General features: G+C 51.6%; 1 protein-coding gene across 1 annotated transcript in view; it reads right to left on the bottom strand.

Moving 5' to 3' along the window:
- Positions 1-352: 352 nt before the first annotated feature.
- Positions 353-22,946, bottom strand: part of POLH (DNA polymerase eta) — a 102,182-nt gene continuing 79,588 nt past the window's right edge. Inside the window, 4 exon segments of the mRNA XM_075584981.1 lie at positions 353-6,156; positions 6,347-6,371; positions 7,048-7,093; positions 7,095-7,205. Of these exon segments, the coding sequence (XP_075441096.1) occupies positions 4,725-6,156; positions 6,347-6,371; positions 7,048-7,093; positions 7,095-7,205 (1,614 nt within the window). The 3' untranslated portion in view covers positions 353-4,724.

Raw genomic sequence — 22,946 nt, 5'->3', positions numbered from 1 at the left:
GCAATTTCCGATGGTTAGATATACATATAGTAAACCCAGTGCAGTGGGGGTAGGACAGGAGATAATAAAATATAATATAAATACTTACACGGCCATGTGTAAGCACAATCCAAAGAGGGTGTCTTTGTGATAGATGCTGGCCCTTCCGCAGGTGGGTACAGGGGGGTCACAGTAAGTTTTTATATATAAATATAAATAAATACTCACACGGCCCAGGGCAGATGTCTTTAGCGTTGGATTAGCCGGTCTGCCCTCCTCTATTGCTTGTGATCAAGCAGGTTAACTCCCCCCATTCAGCGGTATAGAGGGATAAGTGAGGCACAGTTTCAGTGATAGGTATAAAAAGGGTATTTATTCGGATAAAGAAGACAATACTATCACACTCACATAACATAAACAGTATCCCCTGGCTTCTCCGTGTGGCCCAATCCAGCAGTAAACCGCTCCGGCCCCGCGTCCGAGGTGCAGAGAGCTGGGACTGGTCTGCCCGGCTGCAGATGCTGCTGAAAGGATGGCTACGGAAGCCTCCGTGGGACAAAACAGGAACAGGATTTGAGCAACGCGTTTCGCGATTGGACGGCTTCGTCAGGCTCATTCAGTGACGTGTGGAGGGTCTGATGAGCTTATATAGACCCTCCTTACTAGTTAATTAGTTAATGGAAATGCTTGTGGGGCGTACACAGTTCCCTGCAATAAGTGCCATTCTCTTGATGCTAATTGATAACTCCCTAGGTGGTTTTGTGTAAAACTGCTATTGTATCAATAAATATATGTTACAATTAAATTCGCTAATGCTTATTTCTATCTACTGCACCCTTATATTTTTCAGTGCTTTGGTTTGTTTAAATTAACCCTTTAGACTCTGTTTCCTCAGTCAATGGATCATAATAGTTCCAACATCTTTTGAAATCTATTTCTCCATCATCTATAATCATTCAAATTTATTAATAACATTTAGTCATATAGTTTATACAATAAAGTTTAAAAACAACAATTTTTATACAATTATCTTAAAAACCTCACACATTTTCTATTTATTTGTGTTCTTAAAAGCGATGTTAAAATAATGGTTAAAATTAAAATTAAATCTTTACCCCTAAATACATGTCTGGCTGATACTAGGATAAATCCGTGAATATCCCCAAGTCTTGATTGACTAAAAAGTGTCCCACATAAATCCATGGTAAAAAATATATTTTAAAATGTCAATATACATATATATAAGTCAAAACCTCAAAAATGCCATGTTACTGCAAAGAAAAGAAAGGGAAAGGAAGGGGAACCGAAGGGGGGGGGGGGGGGGTGGAAGGTGGGGAACAAGGGAAAGTATTAGTATTAAATAAAATCAATTTAAAATTGCTTTCGTTCCAATAGATAGGGTCGTTAGGTTTAGTTGCACTGCAGTGATGTAAGTATCCAACGTGTCTATATAAAAGCTGAGATATCCAAATCAACATTTAGGCCGTTTAGTGCTAGAGTTTTAAGTTGATAGATCCAGAATGTTTCTCTTTGTCTTAAACGCCTGAGTCTATCACCTCCTCTCCAGTTCTCAGTAACTAGCTCTATTCCCCTGTAGAGCAGGCCCAATGGGTCTCCCCCGTGGGCCAAACTAAAGTGTATTGGTACATTATGAGTTGTAAGGCCTCTTCTAATGTTGCCTATGTGCTCCAGTATGCGGACTCTAAGACTTCTTGAGGTTCGGCCAACATACTGGAGTCCGCACGGGCATTCGAGCAAATACACCACGAAAGTAGTCCTGCAGTTTATGAGTTGTCTAGTTTTATAAACTTCTTTGGTAACGTTTGAACTAAAACTTAGTGTCTCTTTACCCGCATGTTTGCAGGCTTTGCAATCGAAACATTTAAAAAAACCTTAAGGGACGTATTACGTATTGAAACTGTATAAAATGTACTGTCATTTATTTTTAGCAGGGAGATTTACTTACTAAAATATTATACGAATCCCTTAGCTGCCACAATGCGCTAGTCTTAGAAAATGAGTGCGATTAAAAATGTTCGTTTTGAGAACAAAAGGAGGGCCTGAAAGGGTTAAATGTAAATGCCAGAACCTCCATCTTGTCTGCTTGAACTTTTTCTTGAACTAAGTGATATATCTCCGCAAGAAACGACATCCAGACAGGCAGAATTGTTCTGTTTGCTGGACACCAGTACTGTGTTTTCTTTGAATCGGCTTGCCCGCAGGTTTTGTTTACAGAATGCAAGGCTAAATGGAAAGTCCCCAGGAAGTTATTTAGTAATATGCTAATGTTGTTACGCCTCTAATTAACACCTTATTTCTCTGTATAAAAAGTATTGCTTTTCTGTAATAAAGTTGAGCCGAGGAGTCAGAATTACCCTGTGTGTCTCTGTCTCTTCGTTTACCAAGCCCTCATACGTCATCAGATCAGATTCCAACAGCCCAGGGCGTGGTTAAGTCTCCCCGGCTAGAGCAAGTTTCCAGTAACAGCCGGCTGTCCGAGGTGGTCCCCGGTGTATAATAAGTTTAGGAACCTTACACAGCGGTTGCGAGAGGCGCCACGGTCCAAAGACCGTTTTCGACTCTCTGCGCACAACTACCGCTCCTGGGAAATTGTGCCTAGAGACTGTATTTCTAAAGATTTCGTTTTGGGAATAGATTTTGTTTTATCCCGTCCCAGTAAGTGTATTTCAAGTGTTTTTGTAAACTAATGTGTGTGTGTTAATTTCTGTAAAGAAATCACAATTTATTTTACCTCTTCGCTTTGCTCAATCAAAAGATCCGGGTATTAAGGTGTTAAAAGTGCTGGTCTCCCGTGACAGACGGCGTCTGCCGCGACCTCGGTGGATCCATGCTTCTGAGTAGTAACCCCCCCAGTGTTAAGCCTTCGGTGCTGCAACCGCCACGTTTGCATGACAACGTTGCAGTGGCACCGGTGACAGAGGCAGACGGACGCCTTTCTTATTGAGGCTGAATACACTGATAGTGAGTAGCATAGAAACTCCTGGTCGTCCATACGAGATGCGCAACCAGTTTTCTTGTGGGGACACATTTACGTCAATAAATAATTCTGTTTTATTAGTTAAAAAAAAAAACCCCCACATTTCTGTAAACTAGTCTTGTTTCACAGTGTCCTTCTAGTCTTATTTGTCGTATTTTGGGAATTAACATTTCTCTTCAGTTAACAATATTTTTTCTTTTCATCTGCCGAATCTGAAAGAAATCACGTGTGCAAGAAAGATGTCTCAGGCTGCGGAAGTTCAGCATGTGTCCAGCGTGTATTCTAAGTACCCAAGGGAGGAAACCGTTCCAGTGCAACGTCAAGGTTAAAGAATCGGGGCGGAGGGCGGCAGCCAGAGGACATAGAGAGAGCTCGGGGGGAAATAAAACTCATTCCAAATATCGGGGAGAGAGGGGGTGTTTGTGCTATTAACAGAACTATTAATAGATTATCATCACGTTTTATTTGGCGAGATGTATCGGCTGTGCAGCACACACCACACCTTTACCGGTGCAGCACACCGCAGCACACCTTTACCGGTGCAGCACACCGCAGCACACCTTTACCTGGGCAACTTTATGTTCACAAGCACAAAACCCAGTGGAGCGAGTCTGCTAAAGTAGATATGAGAACCAATTGTAATGATGATGAGTGACCTTGTAATTATGTTACAATCCCAGCGTATGTGCCAATAATAAACCCCCCGTTATACAGTCGTGACATGTCCGCAGGTCAGTCATGTGACCTACTCCTGCGGTTTAAAGACACGTGATGGGTAAAGTTAGAAACATCAGGATAACGGGCCGCTGTATTAATACAATCTCCGGTGTTCAGATTAAAGCAGATGCAGCTGTGTATCTTCCTGTAATCCCCGGTGGGAATGCGGTGCGGTATTGTGCCATTGATTTAATTTATTCAAGCAGAAAATAAGGAATCGGAGCACGGCTCAAAATATGAAGAAAAAAACTATACGCTTGCCAGAGCGAAACGCTTCGTTCCAGCGTGCCCTTTCCAACCACGTTCTAACACAGATTTTTCTTCTCTCTCTCGGCTGGGAGCGCTCACACACCTCTCTCTCTCGGCTGGGAGGAGGCACACATATCTCTCTCTCTCCCGGCGGGGAGGAGGCACACATCTCTCTCTCTATCTCTCCCGGCTGGGAGCAGGCACACATCTCTCTATCTCTCCCGGCTGGGAGGAGGCACACATATCTCTCTCTCTCCCTGCTGGGAGGAGGCACACATCTCTCTCTCTATCTCTCCCGGCTGGGAGCAGGCACACATATCTCTCTCTCTCCCTGCTGGGAGGAGGCACACATCTCTCTCTCTCCCGGCGGGGAGGAGGCACACATCTCTCTCTCTCTCTCTCCCGGCTGGGAGCAGGCACACATCTCTCTCTCTCTCTCTCCCGGCTGGGAGGAGGCATACATCTCTCTCTCTCTCTCCCGGCTGGGAGGAGGCACACATCTCTCTCTCTCTCTCCCGGCTGGGAGCAGGCACACAAATCTCTCTCTCCCGGCTAGGAGGAGGCACATATCTCTCTCTCCCGGCTGGGAGGAGGCACACATCTCTCTCTCTCTCCCAGCTGGGAGGAAGCACACATCTCTCTCTCTCTCTCCCGGCTGGGAGCAGACACACATCTCTCTCTCTCTCGGCTGGGAGCAGGCACACATCTCTCTCTCTCTCTCCCGGCTGGGAGCAGGCACACATCTCTCTCTCCCGGCGCCACGTTGGTATAAGCAGAGTGGTCACTGCGGGGTCCTTTTAAAGAAGGCGTCCAGTGTTCTGCCAGGCTCACTGCGAGGGCGCTTGGCTCTGGGGGCAAGCTGGTTCCTGGGTTTGCTCTTGGGCCTGGTCGGGGTTGTTAGAGCAGGGCTGGACAGGGCCTTGGCAGGGCTGGGCGTGGAGAAGGAGTCCTGGAGTTCCTGTGCGAAGTGATAGTCCATGTGCTCTGGGATCTCCCACACCAGCACCCGGAGGTCGCACTTTTCACAGCTCACCATGTCCTCCTCGCTAGGACCCAGGAGACACACCTCACTGTGCCCTGTCCTGTGCTCTGCTGGCTGCGAGCAGGACCCTCCAGCGAAGCCTGTGAAAGAGGAGCAACCTGCGGGCTCTGCGCGGGCACTGCCACCTGCGGGCTCTGCGTGGGCACTGCCACCTGCGGGCTCTGCGCGGGCACTGCCACCTGCGGGCTCTGCGCGGGCACTGCCACCTGCGGGCTCTGCGCGGGCACTGCCACCTGCGGGCTCTGCGCGGGCACTGCCACCTGCGGGCTCTGCGCGGGCACTGCCACCTGCGGGGTCTGTCCCACTGCTGCAAGACGCTGCTTCATCCGCGAAGGTGCTGGAGGATTCACTTGAAGATTCGTCACCGCAGGCTCCCAGCAGCGCCTGAGCGCGCGTCTGAAAGAATGACTTGCGCCCAGTCGCACTCTCGCAGTCTTGTTTAAATGGAGGGGCAGCCGGAGAGCCCTGTGCACCGGCAGTAAGTGACCGCTGCTCTCTGGGAGAGCCCTGTGCAACGGCAGTAAGTGACCGCTGCTCCCTGGGAGAGCCCTGTGCACTGGCAGTAAGTGACCGCTCCTCCCTGGGAGAGCCCTGTGCACTGGCAGTAAGTGACCGCTGCTCTCTGGGAGAGCCCTGTGCAACGGCAGTAAGTGACCGCTCCTCCCTGGGAGAGCCCTGTGCACCGGCAGTAAGTGACCGCTGCTCTCTGGGAGAGCCCTGTGCAACGGCAGTAAGTGACCGCTCCTCCCTGGGAGAGCCCTGTGCACCGGCGGTAAGTGACCGCTGCTCTCTGGCCTCCCTGGGAGAGCCCTGTGCACTGGCAGTAAGTGACCGCTGCTCTCTGGGAGAGCCCTGTGCACCGGCAGTAAGTGACCGCTCCTCCCTGGGAGAGCCCTGTGCACCGGCGGTAAGTGACCGCTGCTCTCTGGCCTCCCTCCTCTTCTCTGCTGCTCTCTGGAACAGGCCCTGGATGGTATTGGGTGTTCTTCTCTCCGTGTCCTTTCTCTCATTCTGCGGTGTCCTGGGGCTGGCCGGCTGTGCCGCGGCGTCTGAGCACGGCGTCTGTTCTCCGGCTGCTTCCTTGCTCATGAAGCTGGTGATTCCCCCCCCGGAGGGGGCGGTCGGGGAGAATTTGCTGGCGCAGAGCTGGAGCAGACTCAGGGGAGGGGACCTGCCAGGGAGAGGAGGGGAAGTCAGGTTATGTGGCTGGGTACCAGAGATAACAAACCGCACCCCCCTCCCTCCCCCGCACCCCCCTTCCTCACCAAGCTGTCTGATGCACCCCCTCCCTCCCACGCACCCCCTTTCCTCACCAGGCTGCCTGGTGCACCCCCTCCCTCCCCCGCACCCACCTTCCTCACCAGGCTGCCTGCTGCAGCCCCCACCCTCCCCCGCACCCCCCTTCCTCACCAGGCTGCCTGGTGCAGCCCCCTCCCTCCCCCGCACCCCCCTTCCTCACCAGGCTGCCTGGTGCAGCCCCCTCCCTCCCCCGCACCCCCCCTTCCTCAACAGGCTGCCTGCTGCAGCCCCCTCCCTCCCCCGCACCCCCTTCCTCACCAAGCTGCCTGGTGCACCCCCTCCCTCCCCCGCACCCCCCTTCCTCACCAGGCTGCCTGGTGCACCCCCTCCCTCCCCCGCACCCCCCTTCCTCACCAGGCTGCCTGGTGCAGCCCCCTCCCTCCCCCGCACCCCCCAACTTCCTCACCAAGCTGCCTGGTGCAGCCCCCTCCCTCCCCCGCACCCCCCCCCTTCCTCACCAAGCTGCCTGGTGCACCCCTTCACTCCCCCGCACCCCCCTTCCTCACCAGGCTGCCTGGTGCCGTCCCCTCCCTCCCCCGCACCCCCCTTCCTCCCCAGGCTGCCTGGTGCACCCCTCCCTCCCCCGCACCCCCCTTCCTCCCCAGGCTGCCTGGTGCACCCCCTCCCTCCCCCGCACCTCCCTTCCTCCCCAGGCTGCCTGGTGCACCCCCTCCCTCCCCCGCAACCCCCTTCCTCCCCAGGCTGCCTGGTGCACCCCCTCCCTCCCCCGCACCCCCCTTCCTCACCAGGCTGCCTGGTGCACCCCCTGCGGTGTTGAAGCTTTTCAGTAGTACGAAGGCGTCGCTGCTGAATCCGTTGTGCGTCGTAGCGAGCGAGGGCGCAGCACCGTGACATGCCGCTGCGGCGCCGGTCTCCCTGCTGGTGCAAGCCCACGGTCAGCTGTTTGGCCACCCTGTGATTCTGAGAGGGAAGGGGAATATTACGCACACGTTAAGCACACGCACCTCAGCGCGCCGCGAATTTCTACGTAAAAGGAGCAGTCTGTGCTGACCGACTTCTTATTTATTCCACTTTCCAAAGCGGTTTCTATTCTTTAAATCTCATGCTTGGTTCAGCAGATATATGCGATTTAAATATTAAGTGTCCGGGAGGTTAAAATGGAGACTTCCCCCAGAGCCCGGTGGTGTCCAACGGTTACCATGGTAACCTCAGAAGCGAGAGATGAAGGGAGCAGACTTCACCGGCTGTATAATCCCCAAACACACAGATACAGAGAAACACCCGGGAGAGACTTCACCGGCCGTATAATCCCCAAACACACAGATACAGAGAAACACCCGGGAGAGACTTCACCGGCCGTATAATCCCCAAACACACAGATACAGAGAAACACCCGGGAGAGACTTCACCGGCCGTATAATCCCAAACACACAGATACAGAGAAACACCCGGGAGAGACTTCACCGGCCGTATAATCCCCAAACACACAGATACAAAGTAACACCCGGGAGAGACTTCACCGGCCGTATAATCCCCAAACACACAGATACAGAGTAACACCCGGGAGAGACTTCACCGGCCGTATAATCCCCAAACACACAGATACAGAGAAACACCCGGGAGAGACTTCACCGGCCGTATAATCCCCAAACACACAGATACAGAGTAACACCCGGGAGAGACTTCACCGGCCGTATAATCCCCAAACACACAGATACAGAGAAACACCCGGGAGAGACTTCACCGGCCGTATAATCCCCAAACACACAGATACAGAGAAACACCCGGGAGAGACTTCACCGGCCGTATAATCCCCAAACACACAGATACAGAGAAACACCCGGGAGAGACGTCACCGGCCGTATAATCCCCAAACACACAGATACAGAGAAACACCCGGGAGAGACTTCACCGGCCGTATAATCCCCAAACACACAGATACAGAGAAACACCCGGGAGAGACTTCACCGGCCGTATAATCCCCAAACACACAGATACAGAGAAACACCCGGGAGAGACTTCACCGGCCGTATAATCCCCAAACACACAGATACAGAGTAACACCCGGGAGAGACTTCACCGGCCGTATAATCCCCAAACACACAGATACAAAGTAACACCCGGGAGAGACTTCACCGGCCGTATAATCCCCAAACACACAGATACAGAGTAACACCCGGGAGAGACTTCACCGGCCGTATAATCCCCAAACACACAGATACAGAGAAACACCCGGGAGAGACTTCACCGGCCGTATAATCCCCAAACACACAGATACAGAGAAACACCCGGGAGAGACTTCACCGGCCGTATAATCCCCAAACACAGATACAGAGAAACACCCGGGAGAGACTTCACCGGCCGTATAATCCCCAAACACACAGATACAGAGTAACACCCGGGAGAGACTTCACCGGCCGTATAATCCCCAAACACACAGATACAGAGAAACACCCGGGAGACACGTCACCGGCCGTATAATCCCCAAACACACAGATACAGAGAAACACCCGGGAGAGACGTCACCGGCCGTATAATCCCCAAACACACAGATACAGAGAAACACCCGGGAGAGACTTCACCGGCCGTATAATCCCCAAACACACAGATACAGAGAAACACCCGGGAGAGACTTCACCGGCCGTATAATCCCCAAACACACAGATACAGAGAAACACCCGGGAGAGACTTCACCGGCCGTATAATCCCCAAACACACAGATACAGAGAAACACCCGGGAGAGACTTCACCGGCCGTATAATCCCCAAACACACAGATACAAAGTAACACCCGGGAGAGACTTCACCGGCCGTATAATCCCCAAACACACAGATACAAAGTAACACCCGGGAGAGACTTCACCGGCCGTATAATCCCCAAACACACAGATACAGAGTAACACCCGGGAGAGAGACTTCACCGGCCGTATAATCCCCAAACACACAGATACAAAGTAACACCCGGGAGAGACTTCACCGGCCGTATAATACCCAAACACACAGATACAGAGTAACACCCGGGAGAGACTTCACCGGCCGTATAATCCCCAAACACACAGATACAGAGTAACACCCGGGAGAGACTTCACCGGCCGTATAATCCCCAAACACACAGATACAAAGTAACACCCGGGAGAGACGTCACCGGCCGTATAATCCCCAAACACACAGATACAGAGAAACACCCGGGAGAGACGTCACCGGCCGTATAATCCCCAAACACACAGATACAGAGAAACACCCGGGAGAGACGTCACCGGCCGTATAATCCCCAAACACACAGATACAAAGTAACACCCGGGAGAGACTTCACCGGCCGTATAATCCCCAAACACACAGATACAGAGAAACACCCGGGAGAGAGACTTCACCGGCCGTATAATCCCCAAACACACAGATACAAAGTAACACCCGGGAGAGACTTCACCGGCCGTATAATCCCCAAACACACAGATACAAAGTAACACCCGGGAGAGACTTCACCGGCCGTATAATCCCCAAACACACAGATACAGAGACACACCCGGAGAGACTTCACCGGCCGTATAATCCCCAAACACACAGATACAGAGTAACACCCGGGAGAGACTTCACCGGCCGTATAATCCCCAAACACACAGATACAGAGAAACACCCGGGAGAGACTTCACCGGCCGTATAATCCCCAAACACACAGATACAGAGAAACACCCGGGAGAGACTTCACCGGCCGTATAATCCCAAACACACAGATACAGAGACACACCCGGGAGAGACTTCACCGGCCGTATAATCCCCAAACACACAGATACAGAGAAACACCCGGGAGAGACTTCACCGGCCGTATAATCCCCAAACACACAGATACAAAGTAACACCCGGGAGAGACTTCACCGGCCGTATAATCCCCAAACACACAGATACAGAGAAACACCCGGGAGAGACTTCACCGGCCGTATAATCCCCAAACACACAGATACAGAGTAACACCCGGGAGAGACTTCACCGGCCGTATAATCCCCAAACACACAGATACAGAGAAACACCCGGGAGAGACTTCACCGGCCGTATAATCCCCAAACACACAGATACAAAGTAACACCCGGGAGAGACTTCACCGGCCGTATAATCCCCAAACACACAGATACAGAGACACACCCGGGAGAGACTTCACCGGCCGTATAATCCCCAAACACACAGATACAGAGAAACACCCGGGAGAGACTTCACCGGCCGTATAATCCCAAACACACCGATACAAAGTAACACCCGGGAGAGACTTCACCGGCCGTATAATCCCCAAACACACAGATACAGAGAAACACCCGGGAGAGACTTCACCGGCCGTATAATCCCCAAACACACAGATACAAAGTAACACCCGGGAGAGACTTCACCGGCCGTATAATCCCCAAACACACAGATACAAAGTAACACCCGGGAGAGACTTCACCGGCCGTATAATCCCCAAACACACAGATACAGAGAAACACCCGGGAGAGACTTCACCGGCCGTATAATCCCCAAACACACAGATACAGAGAAACACCCGGGAGAGACTTCACCGGCCGTATAATCCCCAAACACACAGATACAGAGTAACACCCGGGAGAGACTTCACCGGCCGTATAATCCCCAAACACACAGATACAGAGAAACACCCGGGAGAGACTTCACCGGCCGTATAATCCCCAAACACACAGATACAGAGTAACACCCGGGAGAGACTTCACCGGCCGTATAATCCCCAAACACACAGATACAAAGTAACACCCGGGAGAGACTTCACCGGCCGTATAATCCCCAAACACACAGATACAAAATAACACCCGGGAGAGACTTCACCGGCCGTATAATCCCCAAACACACAGATACAGAGAAACACCCGGGAGAGACTTCACCGGCCGTATAATCCCCAAACACACAGATACAAAGTAACACCCGGGAGAGACTTCACCGGCCGTATAATCCCCAAACACACAGATACAAAGTAACACCCGGGAGAGACTTCACCGGCCGTATAATCCCCAAACACACAGATACAAAGAAACACCCGGGAGAGACTTCACCGGCCGTATAATCCCCAAACACACAGATACAAAGTAACACCCGGGAGAGACTTCACCGGCCGTATAATCCCAAACACACAGATACAAAGTAACACACGGGAGAGACTTCACCGGCCGTATAATCCCCAAACACACAGATACAAAGTAACACCCGGGAGAGACTTCACCGGCCGTATAATCCCAAACACACAGATACAAAGTAACACACGGAGAGACTTCACCGGCCGTATAATCCCCAAACACACAGATACAGAGAAACACCCGGGAGAGACTTCACCGGCCGTATAATCCCCAAACACACAGATACAAAGTAACACCCGGGAGAGACTTCACCGGCCGTATAATCCCCAAACACACAGATACAAAGTAACACCCGGGAGAGACTTCACCGGCCTTATAATCCCCAAACACACAGATACAGAGAAACACCCGGGAGAGACTTCACCGGCCGTATAATCCCCAAACACACAGATACAGAGAAACACCCGGGAGAGACGTCACCGGCCGTATAATCCCCAAACACACAGATACAGAGAAACACCCGGGAGAGACTTCACCGGCCGTATAATCCCCAAACACACAGATACAGAGAAACACCCGGGAGAGACTTCACCGGCCGTATAATCCCCAAACACACAGATACAAAGTAACACCCGGGAGAGACTTCACCGCCGTATAATCCCCCAAACACACAGATACAGAGAAACACCCGGGAGAGACTTCACCGGCCGTATAATCCCCAAACACACAGATACAAAGTAACACCCGGGAGAGACTTCACCGGCCGTATAATCCCCAAACACACAGATACAAAGTAACACCCGGGAGAGACTTCACCGGCCGTATAATCCCCAAACACACAGATACAGAGAAACACCCGGGAGACACGTCACCGGCCGTATAATCCCCAAACACACAGATACAGAGAAACACCCGGGAGAGACTTCACCGGCCGTATAATCCCCAAACACACAGATACAGAGAAACACCCGGGAGAGACTTCACCGGCCGTATAATCCCCAAACACACAGATACAAAGTAACACCCGGGAGAGACGTCACCGGCCGTATAATCCCCAAACACACAGATACAGAGTAACACCCGGGAGAGACTTCACCGGCCGTATAATCCCCAAACACACAGATACAAAGTAACACCCGGGAGAGACTTCACCGGCCGTATAATCCCCAAACACACAGATACAGAGAAACACCCGGGAGAGACTTCACCGGCCGTATAATCCCCAAACACACAGATACAGAGAAACACCCGGGAGAGACTTCACCGGCCGTATAATCCCCAAACACACAGATACAAAGTAACACCCGGGAGAGACGTCACCGGCCGTATAATCCCCAAACACACAGATACAAAGTAACACCCGGGAGAGACTTCACCTGCCGTATAATCCCCAAACACACAGATACAAAGTAACACCCGGGAGAGACTTCACCGGCCGTATAATCCCCAAACACACAGATACAGAGAAACACCCGGGAGAGACTTCACCGGCCGTATAATCCCCAAACACACAGATACAGAGAAACACCCGGGAGAGACTTCACCGGCCGTATAATCCCCAAACACACAGATACAGAGAAACACCCAGGAGAGACTTCACCGGCCGTATAATCCCCAAACACACAGATACAGAGAAACACCCGGGAGAGACTTCACCGGCTGTATAATCCCCAAACACACAGATACAAAGTAACACCCGGGAGAGACTTCACCGGCCGTATAATCCCCAAACACACAGATACAGAGTAACACCCGGGAGAGACTTCACCGGCCGTATAATCCCCAAACACACAGATACAGAGAAACACCCGGGAGAGACTTCACCGGCCGTATAATCCCCAAACACACAGATACAAAGTAACACCCGGGAGAGACTTCACCGGCCGTATAATCCCCAAACACACAGATACAAAGTAACACCCGGGAGAGACTTCACCGGCCGTATAATCCCCAAACACACAGATACAGAGAAACACCCGGGAGAGACTTCACCGGCCGTATAATCCCCAAACACACAGATACAAAGTGACACCCGGGAGAGACTTCACCGGCCGTATAATCCCCAAACACACAGATACAAAGAAACACCCGGGAGAGACTTCACCGGCCGTATAATCCCCAAACACACAGATACAAAGTAACACCCGGGAGAGACTTCACCGGCCGTATAATCCCCAAACACACAGATACAGAGAAACACCCGGGAGAGACTTCACCGGCCGTATAATCCCAAAACACAAAGATACAAAGTAACACCCGGGAGAGACTTCACCGGCCGTATAATCCCCAAACACACAGATACAGAGAAACACCCGGGAGAGACTTCACCGGCCGTATAATCCCCAAACACACAGATACAGAGTAACACCCGGGAGAGACTTCACCGGCCGTATAATCCCCAAACACACAGATACAGAGAAACACCCGGGAGAGACTTCACCGGCCGTATAATCCCCAAACACACAGATACAGAGAAACACCCGGGAGAGACTTCACCGGCCGTATAATCCCCAAACACACAGATACAAAGTAACACCCGGGAGAGACTTCACCGGCCGTATAATCCCCAAACACACAGATACAGAGAAACACCCGGGAGAGACTTCACCGGCCGTATAATCCCCAAACACACAGATACAAAGTAACACCCGGGAGAGACTTCACCGGCCGTATAATCCCCAAACACACAGATACAAAGTAACACCCGGGAGAGACTTCACCGGCCGTATAATCCCCAAACACACAGATACAGAGAAACACCCGGGAGAGACTTCACCGGCCGTATAATCCCCAAACACACAGATACAAAGTGACACCCGGGAGAGACTTCACCGGCCGTATAATCCCCAAACACACAGATACAAAGTAACACCCGGGAGAGACTTCACCGGCCGTATAATCCCCAAACACACAGATACAAAGTAACACCCGGGAGAGACTTCACCGGCCGTATAATCCCCAAACACACAGATACAGAGAAACACCCGGGAGAGACTTCACCGGCCGTATAATCCCAAAACACAAAGATACAAAGTAACACCCGGGAGAGACTTCACCGGCCGTATAATCCCCAAACACACAGATACAGAGAAACACCCGGGAGAGACTTCACCGGCCGTATAATCCCCAAACACACAGATACAGAGAAACACCCGGGAGAGACTTCACCGGCCGTATAATCCCCAAACACACAGATACAGAGTAACACCCGGGAGAGACTTCACCGGCCGTATAATCCCCAAACACACAGATACAGAGTAACACCCGGGAGAGACTTCACCGGCCGTATAATCCCCAAACACACAGATACAGAGAAACACCCGGGAGAGACTTCACCGGCCGTATAATCCCCAAACACACAGATACAGAGTAACACCCGGGAGAGACTTCACCGGCCGTATAATCCCCAAACACACAGATACAGAGTAACACCCGGGAGAGACTTCACCGGCCGTATAATCCCCAAACACACAGATACAGAGTAACACCCGGGAGAGACTTCACCGGCCGTATAATCCCCAAACACACAGATACAAAGTAACACCCGGGAGAGACTTCACCGGCCGTATAATCCCCAAACACACAGATACAGAGAAACACCCGGGAGAGACTTCACCGGCCGTATAATCCCCAAACACACAGATACAAAGTAACACCCGGGAGAGACTTCACCGGCCGTATAATCCCCAAACACACAGATACAGAGTAACACCCGGGAGAGACTTCACCGGCCGTATAATCCCCAAACACACAGATACAGAGAAACACCCGGGAGAGACTTCACCGGCCGTATAATCCCCAAACACACAGATACAAAGTAACACCCGGGAGAGACGTCACCGGCCGTATAATCCCCAAACACACAGATACAAAGTAACACCCGGGAGAGACTTCACCGGCCGTATAATCCCCAAACACACAGATACAGAGTAACACCCGGGAGAGACTTCACCGGCCGTATAATCCCCAAACACACAGATACAGAGTAACACCCGGGAGAGACTTCACCGGCCGTATAATCCCCAAACACACAGATACAAAGTAACACCCGGGAGAGACTTCACCGGCCGTATAATCCCCAAACACACAGATACAGAGAAACACCCGGGAGAGACTTCACCGGCCGTATAATCCCCAAACACACAGATACAGAGTAACACCCGGGAGAGACTTCACCGGCCGTATAATCCCCAAACACACAGATACAGAGTAACACCCGGGAGAGACTTCACCGGCCGTATAATCCCCAAACACACAGATACAGAGAAACACCCGGGAGAGACTTCACCGGCCGTATAATCCCCAAACACACAGATACAGAGTAACACCCGGGAGAGACTTCACCGGCCGTATAATCCCCAAACACACAGATACAGAGTAACACCCGGGAGAGACTTCACCGGCCGTATAATCCCCAAACACACAGATACAGAGTAACACCCGGGAGAGACTTCACCGGCCGTATAATCCCCAAACACACAGATACAAAGTAACACCCGGGAGAGACTTCACCGGCCGTATAATCCCCAAACACACAGATACAGAGAAACACCCGGGAGAGACTTCACCGGCCGTATAATCCCCAAACACACAGATACAAAGTAACACCCGGGAGAGACTTCACCGGCCGTATAATCCCCAAACACACAGATACAGAGTAACACCCGGGAGAGACTTCACCGGCCGTATAATCCCCAAACACACAGATACAGAGAAACACCCGGGAGAGACTTCACCGGCCGTATAATCCCCAAACACACAGATACAAAGTAACACCCGGGAGAGACGTCACCGGCCGTATAATCCCCAAACACACAGATACAAAGTAACACCCGGGAGAGACTTCACCGGCCGTATAATCCCCAAACACACAGATACAGAGTAACACCCGGGAGAGACTTCACCGGCCGTATAATCCCCAAACACACAGATACAGAGTAACACCCGGGAGAGACTTCACCGGCCGTATAATCCCCAAACACACAGATACAAAGTAACACCCGGGAGAGACTTCACCGGCCGTATAATCCCCAAACACACAGATACAGAGAAACACCCGGGAGAGACTTCACCGGCCGTATAATCCCCAAACACACAGATACAAAGTAACACCCGGGAGAGACTTCACCGGCCGTATAATCCCCAAACACACAGATACAAAGTAACACCCGGGAGAGACTTCACCGGCCGTATAATCCCCAAACACACAGATACAGAGAAACACCCGGGAGAGACTTCACCGGCCGTATAATCCCCAAACACACAGATACAGAGTAACACCCGGGAGAGACTTCACCGGCCGTATAATCCCCAAACACACAGATACAGAGTAACACCCGGGAGAGACTTCACCGGCCGTATAATCCCCAAACACACAGATACAAAGAAACACCCGGGAGAGACTTCACCGGCCGTATAATCCCCAAACACACAGATACAAAGTAACACCCGGGAGAGACTTCACCGGCCGTATAATCCCCAAACACACAGATGCAGAGAAACACCCGGGAGAGACTTCACCGGCCGTATAATCCCCAAACACACAGATACAGAGTAACACCCGGGAGAGACTTCACCGGCCGTATAATCCCCAAACACACAGATACAGAGAAACACCCGGGAGAGACTTCACCGGCCGTATAATCCCCAAACACACAGATACAGAGAAACACCCGGGAGAGACTTCACCGGCCGTATAATCCCCAAACACACAGATACAGAGAAACACCCGGGAGAGACTTCACCGGCCGTATAATCCCCAAACACACAGATACAGAGAAACACCCGGGAGAGACGTCACCGGCCGTATAATCCCCAAACACACAGATACAGAGTAACACCCGGGAGAGACTTCACCGGCCGTATAATCCCCAAACACACAGATACAAAGTAACACCCGGGAGAGACTTCACCGGCCGTATAATCCCCAAACACACAGATACAGAGAAACACCCGGGAGAGACTTCACCGGCCGTATAATCCCCAAACACACAGATACAAAGTAACACCCGGGAGAGACTTCACCGGCCGTATAATCCCCAAACACACAGATACAGAGAAACACCCGGGAGAGACTTCACCGGCCGTATAATCCCCAAACACACAGATACAAAGTAACACCCGGGAGAGACTTCACCGGCCGTATAATCCCCAAACACACAGATACAAAGTAACACCCGGGAGAGACTTCACCGGCCGTATAATCCCCAAACACACAGATACAAAGAAACACCCAGGAGAGACTTCACCGGCCGTATAATCCCCAAACACACAGATACAGAGTAACACCCGGGAGAGACTTCACCGGCCGTATAATCCCCAAACACACAGATACAGAGTAACACCCGGGAGAGACTTCACCGGCCGTATAATCCCCAAACACACAGATACAGAGAAACACCCGGGAGAGACGTCACCGGCCGTATAATCCCCAAACACACAGATACAAAGTAACACCCGGGAGAGACTTCACCGGCCGTATAATCCCCAAACACACAGATACAGAGAAACACCCGGGAGAGACTTCACCGGCCGTATAATCCCCAAACACACAGATACAGAGAAACACCCGGGAGAGACTTCACCGGCCGTATAATCCCCAAACACACAGATACAGAGAAACACCCGGGAGAGACGTCACCGGCCGTATAATCCCCAAACACACAGATACAAAGTAACACCCGGGAGAGACTTCACCGGCCGTATAATCCCCAAACACACAGATACAGAGTAACACCCGGGAGAGACTTCACCGGCCGTATAATCCCCAAACACACAGATACAGAGAAACACCCGGGAGAGAGACTTCACCGGCCGTATAATCCCCAAACACACAGATACAAAGTAACACCCGGGAGAGACTTCACCGGCCGTATAATCCCCAAACACACAGATACAGAGAAACACCCGGGAGAGACTTCACCGGCCGTATAATCCCCAAACACACAGATACAGAGAAACACCCGGGAGAGACGTCACCGGCCGTATAATCCCCAAACACACAGATACAAAGTAACACCCGGGAGAGACTTCACCGGCCGTATAATCCCCAAACACACAGATACAGAGAAACACCCGGGAGAGACTTCACCGGCCGTATAATCCCCAAACACACAGATACAGAGAAACACCCGGGAGAGACTTCACCGGCCGTATAATCCCCAAACACACAGATACAGAGAAACACCCGGGAGAGACTTCACCGGCCGTATAATCCCCAAACACACAGATACAAAGTAACACCCGGGAGAGACTTCACCGGCCGTATAATCCCCAAACACACAGATACAGAGAAACACCCGGGAGAGACTTCACCGGCCGTATAATCCCCAAACACACAGATACAAAGTAACACCCGGGAGAGACTTCACCGGCCGTATAATCCCCAAACACACAGATACAGAGAAACACCCGGGAGAGACTTCACCGGCCGTATAATCCCCAAACACACAGATACAAAGTAACACCCGGGAGAGACTTCACCGGCCGTATAATCCCCAAACACACAGATACAGAGTAACACCCGGGAGAGACTTCACCGGCCGTATAATCCCCAAACACACAGATACAGAGAAACACCCGGGAGAGACTTCACCGGCCGTATAATCCCCAAACACACAGATACAGAGAAACACCCGGGAGAGACGTCACCGGCCGTATAATCCCCAAACACACAGATACAAAGTAACACCCGGGAGAGACTTCACCGGCCGTATAATCCCCAAACACACAGATACAGAGTAACACCCGGGAGAGAGACTTCACCGGCCGTATAATCCCCAAACACACAGATACAAAGTAACACCCGGGAGAGACTTCACCGGCCGTATAATCCCCAAACACACAGATACAGAGAAACACCCGGGAGAGACTTCACCGGCCGTATAATCCCCAAACACACAGATACAGAGAAACACCCGGGAGAGACTTCACCGGCCGTATAATCCCCAAACACACAGATACAGAGAAACACCCGGGAGAGACTTCACCGGCCGTATAATCCCCAAACACACAGATACAAAGTAACACCCGGGAGAGACTTCACCGGCCGTATAATCCCCAAACACACAGATACAGAGAAACACCCGGGAGAGACGTCACCGGCCGTATAATCCCCAAACACACAGATACAGAGAAACACCCGGGAGAGACTTCACCGGCCGTATAATCCCCAAACACACAGATACAGAGAAACACCCGGGAGAGACTTCACCGGCCGTATAATCCCAAACACACAGATACAGAGTAACACCCGGGAGAGACGTCACCGGCCGTATAATCCCCAAACACACAGATACAGAGAAACACCCGGGAGAGACGTCACCGGCCGTATAATCCCCAAACACACAGATACAGAGAAACACCCGGGAGAGACTTCACCGGCCGTATAATCCCCAAACACACAGATACAGAGAAACACCCGGGAGAGACTTCACCGGCCGTATAATCCCCAAACACACAGATACAGAGTAACACCCGGGAGAGACGTCACCGGCCGTATAATCCCCAAACTCACAGATACAGAGAAACACCCGGGAGAGACGTCACCGGCCGTATAATCCCCAAACACACAGATACAGAGAAACACCCGGGAGAGACTTCACCGGCCGTATAATCCCCAAACACACAGATACAAAGTAACACCCGGGAGAGACTTCACCGGCCGTATAATCCCCAAACACACAGATACAAAGTAACACCCGGGAGAGACTTCACCGGCCGTATAATCCCCAAACACACAGATACAGAGTAACACCCGGGAGAGACTTCACCGGCCGTATAATCCCCAAACACACAGATACAGAGTAACACCCGGGAGAGACTTCACCGGCCGTATAATCCCCAAACACACAGATACAAAGTAACACCCGGGAGAGACTTCACCGGCCGTATAATCCCCAAACACACAGATACAAAGTAACAACCGGGAGAGACTTCACCGGCCGTATAATCTCCAAACACACAGATACAGAGAAACACCCGGGAGAGACTTCACCGGCCGTATAATCCCCAAACACACAGATACAAAGTAACACCCGGGAGAGACTTCACCGGCCGTATAATCCCCAAACACACAGATACAGAGAAACACCCGGGAGAGACTTCACCGGCCGTATAATCCCCAAACACACAGATACAGAGAAACACCCGGGAGAGACTTCACCGGCCGTATAATCCCCAAACACACAGATACAGAGAAACACCCGGGAGAGACTTCACCGGCCGTATAATCCCCAAACACACAGATACAGAGAAACACCCGGGAGAGACTTCACCGGCCGTATAATCCCCAAACACACAGATACAGAGAAACACCCGGGAGAGACTTCACCGGCCGTATAATCCCCAAACACACAGATACAGAGAAACACCCGGGAGAGACTTCACCGGCCGTATAATCCCCAAACACACAGATACAGAGAAACACCCGGGAGAGACTTCACCGGCCGTATAATCCCCAAACACACAGATACAGAGTAACACCCGGGAGAGACTTCACCGGCCGTATAATCCCCAAACACACAGATACAAAGTAACACCCGGGAGAGACTTCACCGGCCGTATAATCCCCAAACACACAGATACAGAGAAACACCCGGGAGAGACTTCACCGGCCGTATAATCCCCAAACACACAGATACAGAGTAACACCCGGGAGAGACTTCACCGGCCGTATAATCCCCAAACACACAGATACAGAGAAACACCCGGGAGAGACTTCACCGGCCGTATAATCCCCAAACACACAGATACAAAGTAACACCCGGGAGAGAGACTTCACCGGCCGTATAATCCCCAAACACACAGATACAAAGTAACACCCGGGAGAGAGACTTCACCGGCCGTATAATCCCCAAACACACAGATACAAAGAAACACCCGGGAGAGACTTCACCGGCCGTATAATCCCCAAACACACAGATACAAAGAAACACCCGGGAGAGACTTCACCGGCCGTATAATCCCCAAACACACAGATACAGAGAAACACCCGGGAGAGACTTCACCGGCCGTATAATCCCCAAACACACAGATACAGAGAAACACCCGGGAGAGACTTCACCGGCCGTATAATCCCCAAACACACAGATACAGAGTAACACCCGGGAGAGACTTCACCGGCCGTATAATCCCCAAACACACAGATACAGAGAAACACCCGGGAGAGACTTCACCGGCCGTATAATCCCCAAACACACAGATACACAGTAACACCCGGGAGAGACTTCACCGGCCGTATAATCCCCAAACACACAGATACAAAGTAACACCCGGGAGAGACTTCACCGGCCGTATAATCCCCAAACACACAGATACAGAGAAACACCCGGGAGAGAGACTTCACCGGCCGTATAATCCCCAAACACACAGATACAGAGAAACACCCGGGAGAGACTTCACCGGCCGTATAATCCCCAAACACACAGATACAGAGAAACACCCGGGAGAGACTTCACCGGCCGTATAATCCCCAAACACACAGATACAAAGTAACACCCGGGAGAGACTTCACCGGCCGTATAATCCCCAAACACACAGATACAGAGAAACACCCGGGAGAGACTTCACCGGCCGTATAATCCCCAAACACACAGATACAGAGTAACACCCGGGAGAGACTTCACCGGCCGTATAATCCCCAAACACACAGATACAGAGAAACACCCGGGAGAGACTTCACCGGCCGTATAATCCCCAAACACACAGATACAGAGAAACACCCGGGAGAGACTTCACCGGCCGTATAATCCCCAAACACACAGATACAGAGAAACACCCGGGAGAGACTTCACCGGCCGTATAATCCCCAAACACACAGATACAAAGTAACACCCGGGAGAGACTTCACCGGCCGTATAATCCCCAAACACACAGATACAGAGAAACACCCGGGAGAGACTTCACCGGCCGTATAATCCCCAAACACACAGATACAGAGTAACACCCGGGAGAGACTTCACCGGCCGTATAATCCCCAAACACACAGATACAGAGAAACACCCGGGAGAGACTTCACCGGCCGTATAATCCCCAAACACACAGATACAGAGAAACACCCGGGAGAGACTTCACCGGCCGTATAATCCCCAAACACACAGATACAAAGTAACACCCGGGAGAGACTTCACCGGCCGTATAATCCCCAAACACACAGATACAGAGAAACACCCGGGAGAGACGTCACCGGCCGTATAATCCCCAAACACACAGATACAGAGAAACACCCGGGAGAGACTTCACCGGCCGTATAATCCCCAAACACACAGATACAGAGAAACACCCGGGAGAGACTTCACCGGCCGTATAATCCCCAAACACACAGATACAGAGTAACACCCGGGAGAGACTTCACCGGCCGTATAATCCCCAAACACACAGATACAAAGTAACACCCAGGAGAGACTTCACCGGCCGTATAATCCCCAAACACACAGATACAGAGAAACACCCGGGAGAGACTTCACCGGCCGTATAATCCCCAAACACACAGATACAAAGTAACACCCGGGAGAGACTTCCCCGGCCGTATAATCCCCAAACACACAGATACAGAGAAACACCCGGGAGAGACTTCACCGGCCGTATAATCCCCAAACACACAGATACAGAGAAACACCCGGGAGAGACTTCAC

This window comes from Ascaphus truei, unplaced genomic scaffold (genome assembly GCF_040206685.1).
Source record: "Ascaphus truei isolate aAscTru1 unplaced genomic scaffold, aAscTru1.hap1 HAP1_SCAFFOLD_832, whole genome shotgun sequence".
Lineage (NCBI taxonomy): Eukaryota > Metazoa > Chordata > Amphibia > Anura > Ascaphidae > Ascaphus > Ascaphus truei.
This window is presented reverse-complemented; position numbering and strand designations above follow the sequence as displayed.